Genomic DNA, 13,841 nt, shown 5'->3' with positions numbered 1-13,841 from the left:
GGGCCCGTGGCTCTAACCTTCATTCGATCCCTGCAAAACCCTACATTTCAGCAGGATAATGCATGACCCCATGGTGCAGGTTCTGTACGGGCCTTTCTGGATACAGAAAATGTTCGACTGCTGCCCTGGCCAGCACATTCTCCAGATCTCTCACTAACTGAAAACGTCTGGTCAGTGGTGGCCAAGCAACTGGCTTGTCACAATGCGCCAGTCACTACTCTTGATGAACTGTGGTATCGTGCTGAAGCTGCGTGGGCAGCTTGTACCTGTACAAGCCATCCAAGCTCTGTTTGACTCAATGCCCAGGTGTATCATCGCCGTTATTATGGCCAGAGGTGGTTGTTCTGGGTACTGATTTCTCAGGATCTATGCACCCAAATTGTGTGAAAATGTAATCACATGTCAGTTCTAATATAATATATTTGTCCAATGAATACCCGTTTATCATCTGCATTTCTTCTTTGTGTAGCAATTTTAATGGGCACTAGTGTGTAATATTCCATCATTACATGGACATGAGTCATCACCACATTTCACCTTATTGAGTTTGTTATGTTTTTGTTTCTTATGAATATGTATCATTTCTGGCGAGTATTTTCTTTCATGAGGCAGGTCTGAGAGATACAAATCAAGTTACAGAATTCTGGTTCATGCATCACATATGTTCTCCTTCCAATTGACAAGGCGCATGTAAATTATTAGCCCAATGACATATTTCATGTAAGAAAATCAACTTCAAGTAATAGTGTATATAGTAGAGATAAAAGGTACTTCAAGCAAAAGAGCTTGTAAATAAACAGCGCTAAGTTTGAGAATGCGTAGAGAATAAATGAGTATTGGAAATTATATTACATGTAACAGTACATCAACAGTTGCCTAAGTTAAAATGGATCAAGTTAAACAGTTGATTATAGTGTGCATCATATCACTCAAAGGTGGTTGCCAAGCAACTTGTATGAGGTATTCCTTAGTCAAAGGAATTAAACTTCAGCAAAAAACAGAATGCCCCAGTATCGTGTCATAACCTACCTAAACATCCGTTACATTCATATGCACATTATCATCATCAAACCAAAATTGCAAGTATCAGTGCATAATCCACTTCATTTGGAAATCTGCTACCACAACAACAGTATCATCTCTCATAGACTTACGGAATTTGAATAATTTCTACGGCAACGTTCATAGTTATCATGCACTTACCTCCAAGAGAAAAACATCTCTAGTCATAATTTCATTTCTAAAATAAGTTCTCCTGTCTTACATTTCATAGGCATGGTTTACAAAATCAGCCTAAGATCTTACCACCACTTACCACAAAAATCTTTCTTACTCTGTTACATTTTACTGGTACACAGAGGCAAATTACTACCTGTTGAATCTTAATAAGAAAAATGGATATCATTTTTGAAAACACTGGCTACTAAAAAATGAAATTTATGTTATTTTCTTTTCCCACACTGTAAGCTAATGACTGGTCAAGATATAGTCTTGTGTCTTACATGTTGCACAATGTATGCCGTAGGATAGTAGAAGAAACCTGACTGCTCTTACTATCTAGATAGGATAGTAGAAGAGGAGTGATTCCAGAAAATAAGTATGAAGTCACTGGCTGAGGCAAGGCATATGCCACATGGTGTATCTATGAAAGTACCAAGATCCCCTACCTGTTAAATTTCACCACAAAATTACTGAAAAAATGTTTCTGAGAGGATTTTCACCCCCAGATTTTGCTTTGACTATACAGTGCACTGAATGTAATCTCTTACTATTTCAACTCCACAAATCACTTTTTAATTTGTAATTCATGATGGATATAAGAATTCAAAAAAAAAAAAGGTTCAAATGTTCAGTGATAACAGAGATGAGAATAAATTTCTTTCTATTAGTTATTTCACTTTCACTGGGTTATAGTACTCACCGTAGGGTTTGCCAAAGTGTACAGTATGATCTCGACTGTGTAGTGTAAGATGCATTTCAAATAAATTTCTGATGGTGTGTCAAATATCAAAGAACAAATATCATGATGCTAAATGGGTAATTAAGGTTGTCTGTACAATTTTAGCTGTGTAACATACTTTTTGGACTTTGGATGTACAAGTCTGTATGCATTTGGATGTGGGTTTTCAACAATTTCAAATGGTCCTATGTAAGAATAAAAGAATTTTTTAACTTCATTATTTAGAGCTTTAGATTTGGTGTAACTTTTTGTTAAAACTAGATCTCCAAATTTGAATTCTGGGTTTTCATGTGTTTGTCATGCCATTTCTTTCTTTTTTCGTAATAATCATTCATGGTTCTTCTAACTACTTTCTCTCTTTCAGCTGCTGTTACACTTTTACACGCTGGAAACTCTTATAAGTTCTTTAGTTAAGTAATGTGTCTTTTGATCAAACATGATCTCATAAGGAGAGTATCCTGTGGTATTATGTTGTAGGCTATTCATAATATCTTCAAAATCATTAATACAATTTAACCATTTAGTCTGTTCTTTATGACAGTAAGTTCTACATAATCTTCCAATTTCCCTCATATAACTCCCAGTCAGGTTACATTTTGGTGAATAAGATGAAATTAGGATATGTCTGATATTATATTCTTCTACAAATTCCATCCAAAACTTTGAATTTAACTGACTCCCCTTGTCTGATAAAATTGCTGTTGATATACCCACTTCAGTAAAGTAGTCTTCCACAAGTTTGGTTGCTATTTTCTTGCTAGTGGCTTTCTTTAAAGGATAAAGTCCGCCCCGGTAGCTGAGTGGTCAGCGCGACAGGCTGTCAATTCTAAGGGCCCGGGTTCGATTCCCGGCTGGGTTGGAAATTTTCTCCACTCAGGGACTGGGTGTTGTGTTGTCCTAATCATCATCATTTCATCCCCATTGACGCATAAGTCGCCGAAGTGGAGTCAAATCGAAAGACTTGCACCCAGCGAATGGTCTACCCGACGGGAGGCCCTAGTCACACGGGATTTACATTTTTTTTAAAGGATAAAATTTTACATAAATTGAAAATAAATCTACAATAACAAAAATATACTGAAACCCTCCTTTAGCTCTCAGAAGTTGGCCATACAAATCTATTCCCACTAAATCCAACTGTTTATGAGGTATCACATTTTGTAAAAGACCCTAGTTGGTTTTGTTACTAACTTTTGTTCTTTGACATCTATCACAACAGGTAAGTAAAGTCCTAACCCTCCTAGACATGTTATGAAAATATATACATTCTTGGATTCTTTTAATACATTTCAATGCACCACAGTGTCCAAAACTTTAATGCGTATATTTTATCAAAGTATTGATGTGAGAATCTGGCCAGCAAACTTTCCATATGTCACTGTCTGGGTTGTGTCTATAAAACAGAATGCCTTTGAAGACTTGGTAGTACATTTGTACCTTCTCATGACCTTTCTTCCTAAATAACTTTTAACAAGCTTCCAATGATCATCACCATTTTGGTATATTCTCAGGTGATTACAGATTTTCCTAATTTCATTTTCTTCTTCCACGTCTTTAAAGTATATAATTTTGAAATTCTTTCCTTGACTATCATTTTCATTATCATTTACATTTCCCACTGGCATTATTGATACTGCATCAGCAATTACATTTTCCTTTCCTTTTATGAAATGAACTGTATATCTAAACTGCTGTAAGAACATTGACCACATGTTAATTCTCCCATGATACAATTTACATTCCTGTATGTAAGTTAATGCTTTATGATCTGTATAGACTTTGACTTCATGCCCAAACAAATAATTGTTAAATTTTTTGAATTCCCATACTATTGCCAAAGTTTCTTTTCTGTAGTCATATAATTTCTCTCATGTTTTTGTAAGGTTCTACTTGCAAACGCTATAGAATGATGTTCTATTTCCCCATTGATTTCCTTTTCTTGGAAACCATAATCACAACTGTCAGTCATCAAACAAAATGCTAATGATAGATCAAGCCTATAAAGGATTTCACTTTCTATCAACTCTTTCTTAATTTCCTCAAAAGCTAATTGATATTCATCAGACCAATCCCACACTGCATTTTTCTTAATGGGTTATTTAAACATGGTGCTTTAAGTGCCTGTGTTTTCACATATGTACGATAAAAGTTCACTAATCCAAAATATGACTTCAAATCTTTTTTATTCCTAGGTTTTGGGGATTTTGCGATGGCCTCAATCTTTTCTCCATCAGGCAAAATCCCTTTTTCACTTATGCAATGGCCAAGGAATTTTAATTGTTTCATTGCAAATTTACATTCTTCCAATTTTAGTGTCATACATACCCCCCCATCTCATTTTCTCTCCAATTTCCTTTAAAATTTGTATATGCTCTTTTCAGGTCTTGCTTGATACTAAAATGTCATCCACATGTATGATTAATTTTTTCAAGAGTTCTTATACCTAAAACAAATCCTAATCCCCTAATGAATTCTTCTGCAGATACATTTAAACCAAGTGGTGCAACACAGTACTAAAAACTTTTTCCATTAAACAAAAATGCCGTGTACTTTCTAGAATTTTTCTCCATTTCAATCTGATGAAACCCAGAAGTTAAGTCAAGGCTAGTCATATACCTTACATTTTCAAGCTTGTTAAACAGTTCATCTATGCTTTCAGTGCCACTTCTTTTCTTTTGCAGTTGGGAATAGCATATGGTTTAATGAAGAATGGATCATGCACCTGTAATTTCAGTTTACATCGATACCCTTTTACTCTCCCAGGTTTTACATCAAATATGTCATTGTAATCCCACAAAAAATTCTCAAGTTTCAGACACTTTTTTAGCTACTGTAGGAGTCAACACTGTTATCATTAATACAAAATTCTTCCCCTTCCTCACAATATCCATTACCATTAGTCTTTTACACCCATCCCTAATCAGATTACTTTGGCCATGATCTTCCATTACAATACTAGCTTCCCCATGAATTCCACTCTTTGGTTCAACAAATGTTATTTTCATGTCAGCCCAGATAAAATTTTCTTTTGCCTTAACCATCCAGTTCATATCCAATATCAAGTTTCATTCAAATCATCAATCACTAAACGTCCTGGTGCAAATTGTACATCATTACTTTTAAATTCTAGTAAGACTTGTCTGGTAATCAATTTACTACTTTTTCCTGTTGCACCTTTTACCCTTACCCCTGTTACTGCAAATTCTGTGACGTTCTCATTATTTTTAATCCTATCTCTTAGCTTCTTTGATAATCCTGTAATTGGGCTACCTGTGTCCAAAAGACAGTTTCCCACCCAATCAGAAATCTGTACTTCAATATATGGACTTACAAGTTCTTTAGCAATTTCATTGACTTCATTTTCAAATAATAGATCCTCCTCTATATCTCAGAAATTCACCCCTTTGTCACAATCATGGCTTTCGTCTACTGTTTTTACACATCCACTGATTATTTTTCTATTAGATGACTGTTGTAGATTTTCAAACCAACTATCCTTCCCTAAATACACATTTTGACAAATTTCATTTATGATTTTTAAACTTTTGGTCACTATGGTTACATTTGTTACCATAGTCACTAACTACTTTCACTGTTTTATCACTTATCAAATTTTCTCTCTCATTTTCATTAATACCGGGTGATTCAAAAAGAATACCACAACTTTACGAATTTAAAACTCTGCAACGACAAAAGGCAGAGCTAAGCACTATCTGTCGGCGAATTAAGGGAGCTATAAAGTTTCATTTAGTTGTACATTTGTTCGCTTGAGGTGCTGTTGACTAGGCGTCAGCGTCAGTTGATGCTAAGATGGCGACCGCTCAACAGAAAGCTTTTTGTGTTATTGAGTACGGCAGAAGTGAATCGACGACAGTTGTTCAGCGTGCATTTCGAACGAAGTATGATGTTAAACCTCCTGATAGGTGGTGTATTAAACGTTGGTATAAACAGTTTACAGAGAATGGGTGTTTGTGCAAAGGGAAAAGTTCTGGACGGCCGAGAACGAGTAATGAAAATGTAGCACGCATCCAGCAAGCATTTGTTCGCAGCCCAGGAAAATCGACTCGCAGAGCTAGCAGAGAGCTGCAAATTCCGCAATGAACTGTATGGAGAGTCCACATTGGCACTTATCTGTCCGTAACTACCTGAACGTGAACTACCCGAGGCGATAGATCGGCCGCCATGCAGCCCGTGACAGAGCACTGGCCTACAAGAAGCCCTGATCTTATCCACTGCGATTTTTTCTTATGGGGGTATGTTAAGGATATGGTGTTTCGGCCACCTCTCTCAGCCACCATTGATGATATGAAACGAGAAATAACAGCAGCTATCCAAACTGTTACGCCTGATATGCTACAGAGAGTGTGGAACGAGTTGCAGTATCGGGTTGATATTGCTTGAGTGTCTGGAGGGGGCCATATTGAACATCTCTGAACTTGTTTTTGAGTGAAAAAAAACCTTTTTAAATACTCTTTGTAATGATGTATAACAGAAGGTTATATTATGTTTCTTTCATTAAATACACATTTTTAAAGTTGTGGTATTCTTTTTGAATCACCCTGTACATTCAGACACAATATCACTATCATCTACTGGCAAAATTAAACTATCATGTACTTTCCTACTTGTTTCAAAGTCATTACTCAACCTTACATCGGAGTTTCCAGAATCATTCAGCATACAATCATCAACCTTAACTTCTGCATATACTATTCCATCCAATTGTGTGAGCAATATAGTATCATCAACTTCATCATCATCATCAGAAACATTATCACCAAACTAAATATCACTCTCAACACTAAATTCATTTCCATCTTCACACACCTCTTCAAATACACCAATCACTTCAACATTATGACCCTTCTGTTCTACTACATCATCATCTTTCTCCTATTTTTATCTGGAATAACACTGTCGTCTTCATGTTCATTTCTAAGTACATGATCATCGGCTTCCATACATACAACACCAGTATCAGTTCGTTCACTCGTTTCACAATCACTCAATATTTTCACCAAACCATACTCATCAGATCTGTTTTCATCACTATCAGTAACTACTATTACATTACTACTACCAAAGAAATTTGTAAAAATGTTTTCCTCTATTTTAAATTCAGATTTTCTTTTCCTTTTTTGTTCATCTTTGTTCTCAGATAAAAAATTGTCCCAAAAGTTGCCTATCAAAATTCATTCTGTTCACTTCAGGTTGCCTTGGTATGTGCTATTTGCTCTACCCCTTCCCTTTCTGAAGTGACCACAGTGAGCCTGATAATAAACACCATTTCTATTTGCCTCACTCTGCCAGACTCCAAAAGAGGCAGGCCTTAGTTTCCCAGACCATTCCTTCTGTTATCAAAATTGTTACCATCATTTCCTTGACTTTGTCCCCACTGCCTATTTCTTGGTTTAAAATTTCTGTTCTCTGATCTCTATGTATCATTTCTTTCCCTATTTCTTCTGTCATCGTTTCTGAATCTACTATTCCCTTGGAACTCTCCCCTATAATTTTCATTTCTAAAATCTCCCTTCCTATCCCTATGTTCAAAATGATCATTGAAAGCTCTGTTGTTTCTATTTCTACTGTCATCTTGCTTGTCATTATACCTTTCATTTCTTTCCCAGGCTAAGTCTAATTTGTCAACATATCTCAAAAATTCCTCAGTAGTGTTATCAGGCCCACAGACAAGACTCCACTGTACTCTTTGTGGCAAATGTCATTTCAAAGCATTAATTTGAATCATCTCCTCTAGTGGCTTATCTAAATGCACTACCGTATTTACTCGAATCTAAGCCACACCTGAAAAATGAGACTTGAAATCAAGGAAAAAAAATTTTCCCGAATCTAAGCCGCACCTGAAATTTGAGACTCGAAATTCAAGGGGAGAGAAAAATTTTAGGCCGCACCTCCAAATCGAAACAAAGTTGGTCCATTTTAATACGAGACACAATTTAGGTCGAATGAATGACGATACAGCTAGCTACAGTAGTTTGGTTCAAGTCGTAAGCTTAGCAGTTAAGCTTTACCAGGTAGCCATTGCTATGCATCAGGCGCTCCGTCCGTATTTATACGGGTACCCTTCCTTTTTCATGTGCTTCATCTGGTTTGAATTGATTGCTTATTTTTCTTTGATCTGATAGGTGTCGTTCTCTATGTTACAGGTGTTTACGTCACTCTAAGCTAAAAATGTGTTATTTTACTGTGTCATTCATTGTTTGTCACATTCTGTTAATGAGTGTTTACGACCTGTCGCCGCTCGCCACATGGCTTGCTGTTGTGCGTGCTACCGCGGCTTACAATAAAAAAAAGAGAGGGGGATCGCCTTATTAGCGAAAAAATGGCAGACTGCTATTTGTTGTTACTTACACTGCTGCTTTCTTTGATAATGATCAACAAGAACCAAATAATAGACTGCGTATGATAGAAGTTGTTCTGAATGAGAGTTCAGCGAAAATTTTTCTCCGTTTGAAAATCTTTGCCGACGCCTCTTTAGTACATTACATTCTGCACAGAAATTAGAGTCATCGTAGATTTAAAAAAACTAGTCAATTGCTGTGCTTTATTTCTGACTGTATCACTATTAGGCATAAGAATAATACAAATATAAACATGACATGATATGTATATTCTTCCGCGTTTGCTGTTGTCTCACTCTATTTTCGTAGTTTATTAGGCAGACAGGATTTAAATGAAATAGCAGCAAACGCGAAAGAATACATGGCAAAATGTTTATATTCGTATTATTCTTATGGTGAAGAGAATACTGCATGTGATTCACAATTCATAAAATTCCTATTAGCAATGATCTCTTCCCACAGGTAGTCAGGTAGGAAAAAATTCTGAACGTAGAGTTGGCGATATTGATAAACATCCAAAACAGTCTTTCCAGTCTGATTTTCGTAGTACATTGAAACGCTGCTACATTCGAAGATGAACAATACGTAATTTGTATTTACTTCGTTGTATAATGTATAAAAAATGCAGTGGTCGAAACTCGGGGCAGAGAAAACGCTCGTCTTCCACAATTTTTTTTTTTTTATTTTTTTTTATTTATTTATTTACTGATGCAGAGGTTTTGGTGCCAGTATTTATCTTTGTGCCTGCAAAGCATGCCTGTATAGCGCTACATATATTCGACAGCAGAAGTTAGTTGTGGCGGCACCTACCAACATTTTGGAGAACTTACGCTTACGTTGCACTTGATTCTAAGCCGCAGGCGGTTTTTTGGATTACAAAAACCGGAAAAAAAGTGTGCTTAGATTCGAGTAAATACGGTAATGTCTGGTGGCCATCGGAAGTATTTGAGCTCAGAGGAGTATTCCTGGAGCCACTCTGTAGCAATTCTGGATGTGTGGGGCCGGAATGCACAATAGACATGAATGGATGCAGGTGATCAGACAGGAGGCTTATGTACGTGTCACCTGTCAGAGTCTCATTTAGAGGTATCAGTGGTCCCATATCACTCCAACTGCACATGCCCCATAACATTACAGAGCCTCCAAAAGCTTGAACAGTCCCCTGCTGACACGCAGGGTCCATGGATTCATGAGGTTATCTCCATACCTGTATATGTCCATCTCGATACAATTTGAAACAGACTCATCCTAACATTAGTTGCAATACCATGAAAATAGTTGTGCAGTAGAAGAAATTGCCTGTGGGTAAGTGAAAAGTATGTAATTATAATTCATTTAGCACAAAACTACATTTAGTTAAAGAAAGCTATCTTAAATCAAAACAGAAAAGTAATTTATTCTTCTGGGTCAACAATTATTTGCAGTTCTGAATAAGTAAGAATAAAGCAAAACTTTTTTTGGAATCTGAAGAACAAATCAGTATTTTATTGCAAACCCATGGGCTCTGATCGCAGCTGCACATCTATTTGGCCTTGAATCCACAAGCTTTTGTAATAGGTCAAATGGGAGTTTTGACCATTCATCCAATAACGCTGCAGTAAACTGATCCTTGTTTGAGTAGCTTCTGTAACGAACATGCTTGTTACATGTCAATCAAATGCATCCCAAAGGTGTTCAGTTGGATTTAGATCCAAGCTCTGGAGTAGCTACTCCAAAAGTCTGATTTTTTTATCTGTAAAGAATATTCTTAAATGGCTGGAGGTGTGTTTTGAATCATTATCCTGTTGAAATACCCAATTAAGTGGCATATTCTTAATCCCATCTGGAACCAAATTCTTTTCTAAAACAATACTGTGCAGGAAACAATCTAATTTGCCTTCTGTTTGGACTACAGGACCAACCCCACTCCAAGCCTAGCAAACATCCCCATACCATGACACTGCTGCTGCTGTGCTTTATGGTCAGTGCATGGCACCTTTCGCTGCCCCTGTGGTTTTTTGATCAGTGTGTATATTACACACCATCATAAGGAAGTACATTAAATTTGCTTTTGTCACATTGTAAAACTGACCAATCTACTGCATTCCACGTTTGATGTTTCTTTGCAAACTCTTTCCTGACCTTCCTATTTTTTTAAATTTATGAGTGGTTTGCATGATGGGTTGTCTACCATTTAAATCACCTGCTACTAGGCAATGTTTTACAGTAGAAACGTGTTGGTTCAGTCTATAATGATGCTGCCACAGATCATCCCCAGTTTGTCAAGCCAATTTTCTTGGACGAGCAGCCAACTGCTTACAGATTATTCTGTGCTCCCTCCTTGTTGTTTTTCAAGGATAGTCCGACCTTGACTTACTGGCTAAGACGCTACTGTTCCTTCCTGTTGTTGCCATCAACTCAACACACTTATTAGTAGTAGCGATCGCCATAGTCTGTAGCTGTGTTACGCTGCTACTTTCCCTTCTTCAAAGCATGCAAAAGAGCATGTCTGATATCAACCGAATATTCATTGTGGTTTGGCGTGCTTCAAGTTGTCTCCACAAACAGTATCTGAATGCCTAAGTAACAACAGTTAATGAATACTGCACCAACAGTGCAAATTACAATGTACTTTTGAGGTTAAGGATTATATACACACATTGTTATTGTATGAAATTGTTTACTAGATACGTAATCACAGCGGCATGAAGCTTTTGATGGAGTGACGTAGTTATACGCTTTGCTCTGTTTGAGTGCTTGCGAACAGTACTGATAACCTAATACAGCAATAACAAAATACTTTGAATGTATGAAGAATCTGCCTACTTTACAGTAATTACTCATATTTTTCAAAAAGTAAATATGTTTACTTTGTATATCTAAGCATTGAACTGGAACCTTCCTGTGGTATCTATTGACCACCTCCACCTGGTAAATGTTATAAAATATGAATTATGTTTATGGGGGGGAGGGGGGGGACACTGATGCTTCCTGAAGCCCTAATTGTGTAACAAGGGCCTTAATGATGAAATGCCTCCATTAAACGATGTTATTTACTCTGATTAAGGAACTGTTAACTTAAATGTATCAGTCTCCTTACAGTCTGTTATTCAAAATTCTCTTAATGTAAAATTTTGTTCTCCTCTTTCCTGGAGTAAAGAAGCTTTTGGAAGTACCTGTACCCACTTTTTTCCCCCTTTCTCTGTACTCACTTTATTGAGTGATGGGAAATGCTAGTGGGTGGTGCTGAGCAGTGATTTGCAGCAGAGCTGGTAAATGACATGGCTGCTTTCACAGGTGGCCTGGCCTGATGGGATAGTATAAACCTGTGACAGGACTGGAATAGGAAGTGCTGCGTGTGTCTGTTGAGCAGGTCCTCCACCTGGCTCTCTTACTGGGGTATGATCCCTGTGGCAAGGGGTTGGGATTGGGAACAGCATAGGGATGGACTAGGATGTTGAGGAGCTTGAGTGAGCAACAGAACACCACCCACGAAGGATCATGGATAGGATTTTCCTAATCTTTTAATCTTACCCACCTCACTCCAGGTTATTGCTCCCATGCATTGCTGTTGCATTCTGGCCAGAGATAGCAGTCGTGTGTTTGTCAGATGTGTTTTCTTGTGGGAATGTGTGCACATTCTGCTTTTCTGAAGAACAGTCTTTTGTCGTGCCTGTCTACAACTCGGCGTGTTTTCTATATAGTGAGTAGCAATCTATCCTTTCCATATAACACAGGCTATGATTGACCTTTCAGTACTGACCAGCTATCACACTATCCTCCACCAATGGTGTCATTTGGATGTGATACAGAAAGGTGCAGAGTCAGCACACCAGCTGTTGTCAGTTTCCCGGACTTTGGAGCTACTACTCAAGGAGCACCTCACTTGACATCAAAAGACTGAGTGCAACCTGTTCCTGTCTTTCTACCAAGGAAAAATGCCTGCCAGAACCTATAATTGAATCTGAATCCTGTACATAGCAGGATAATTTGTCATAAAAATTATCGACAAATATGTGTGAATGTTTTTGCAAAATTGGCAACATTTTCTTCCCTTATGTCTATAGGATTGTAAATATGCTTATTTGAATGAATTTACAAAATTCATGGAAATTTGTTGTACATTACCTGTTATTTACCTGAGATGCAAGAGACTTTTCTGTAAGTATTCATTTGTGTAGGTTATGCTAAATTAGTGATAGGAACTGCTGCTCTATTTTCTCTGCTGGGTATGAATGTTATAACAAGAATTACAATCCATGTGACTTGCCTAGTCTTAATTAGTTTTGAAGACAGTACAATATAAAAGTTCATTGTTAATTTCACTATTACTACTATGTTAAGTATTTCAAAGTAGTTTTCTCATTTTACAAAGTAATTAATGTCTACATTGCTGTCCTTTTTTCAGCACTCGTGCTCACCAAATGTATTTGTGCAAAACGTATTTGTGGATACTCACGACCTTCGTTTTCCTTGGGTTGCTTTCTTTGCACTTACATACATACCAGCAGGCACAGAATTGACATGGGATTACAACTACGATGTTGGTAGTGTGCCTGGAAAAGTGTTGCACTGCCATTGTGGAGCTGAAGACTGTCGCGGACGTTTACTTTGAATGGTGTGTGTGTGTGTGTGTGTGTGTGTGTGTGTGTGTCACCACATAGTATAACAAAGACAAATTTACGGTGCTTTGTCCTCAATAATAGACACTGCCATGGACCATATAAAGTATGAGTTTCTCTCCAGGACTTTCCAAGTAGTTTTTATTTATTATCTGTTTGTGGAAGAATTGAAAAATCTCCTATGATTATTAATGTTAAAAGAAAATGTTTTATCGTATAATTATCGTTAAAATATTATTTGACACTCAGGAGAGTCTCTGCCAGAAATGACTGTAGCACAATAAGAAATATACATTTATTGAATATATTTTATATTCCTTATATGTTAAAAGTATTCAGAAAAGTGTATGTACAGTACTTCTCTTCTGTTTTGGTGGTATTAAATAGTACTGAATCAGTGACTATTTTTGTGTGTAATTTAAACTGATACATTGTTTCTCCATATATATGGGAAAAAGAGGATACAAAGAAGCAGTGAAACTGATCTCCAGCAGTTGCATACTACGCAGTGTTGACCTTCCTGGTTGCCTCCCACACCCACCGAGTGCAATCTCTGTAGTTACTTAAGATTTTGTCTCCTGTGTGATGTTTGTGGCAGCAGTAGAGGTCTGCTGAAACTTCATTTTGTGTAATATGAATGTTTCAAAAGAAAATGAAATGTATGATTGTATGGCACAGATTTTTAATAAAAAGATTTGCCGATCTTTTTCTCTCTCATTCAGCTTTGTCTGATGAAGACTCTACCAACCTTGTAAGACCTAGGTTTTGTAGCCTCATGACAGTAGGGATTCCTGATAGTGAATAACATACAGCTATCCATTATTGCCTCATAGGATATGACACACATGGTTCAAAACACTAAAACTAGCAAGGCAAGACAAAAGAATAATTTTTAGAAGAAGTCTGTTAGAAACTAAGTTT

General features: G+C 37.0%; 1 protein-coding gene across 1 annotated transcript in view; it reads left to right on the top strand.

Annotated features, from left to right (window-relative positions):
* The window catches only part of LOC124625777 (histone-lysine N-methyltransferase SETDB1-like), a 284,740-nt gene extending 271,116 nt beyond the window's left edge, over positions 1–13,624 (top strand). The window contains exon 24 of the mRNA XM_047149218.1: positions 12,707–13,624. Within this exon, the coding sequence (XP_047005174.1) occupies positions 12,707–12,913 (207 nt within the window). The 3' untranslated portion in view covers positions 12,914–13,624. The remainder of the gene's footprint in view (positions 1–12,706) is intronic.
* Positions 13,625–13,841: the final 217 nt, after the last annotated feature.

Source organism: Schistocerca americana, chromosome 8 (genome assembly GCF_021461395.2).
Source record: "Schistocerca americana isolate TAMUIC-IGC-003095 chromosome 8, iqSchAmer2.1, whole genome shotgun sequence".
NCBI classification, from domain to species: Eukaryota; Metazoa; Arthropoda; class Insecta; order Orthoptera; family Acrididae; genus Schistocerca; species Schistocerca americana.
This window is presented reverse-complemented; position numbering and strand designations above follow the sequence as displayed.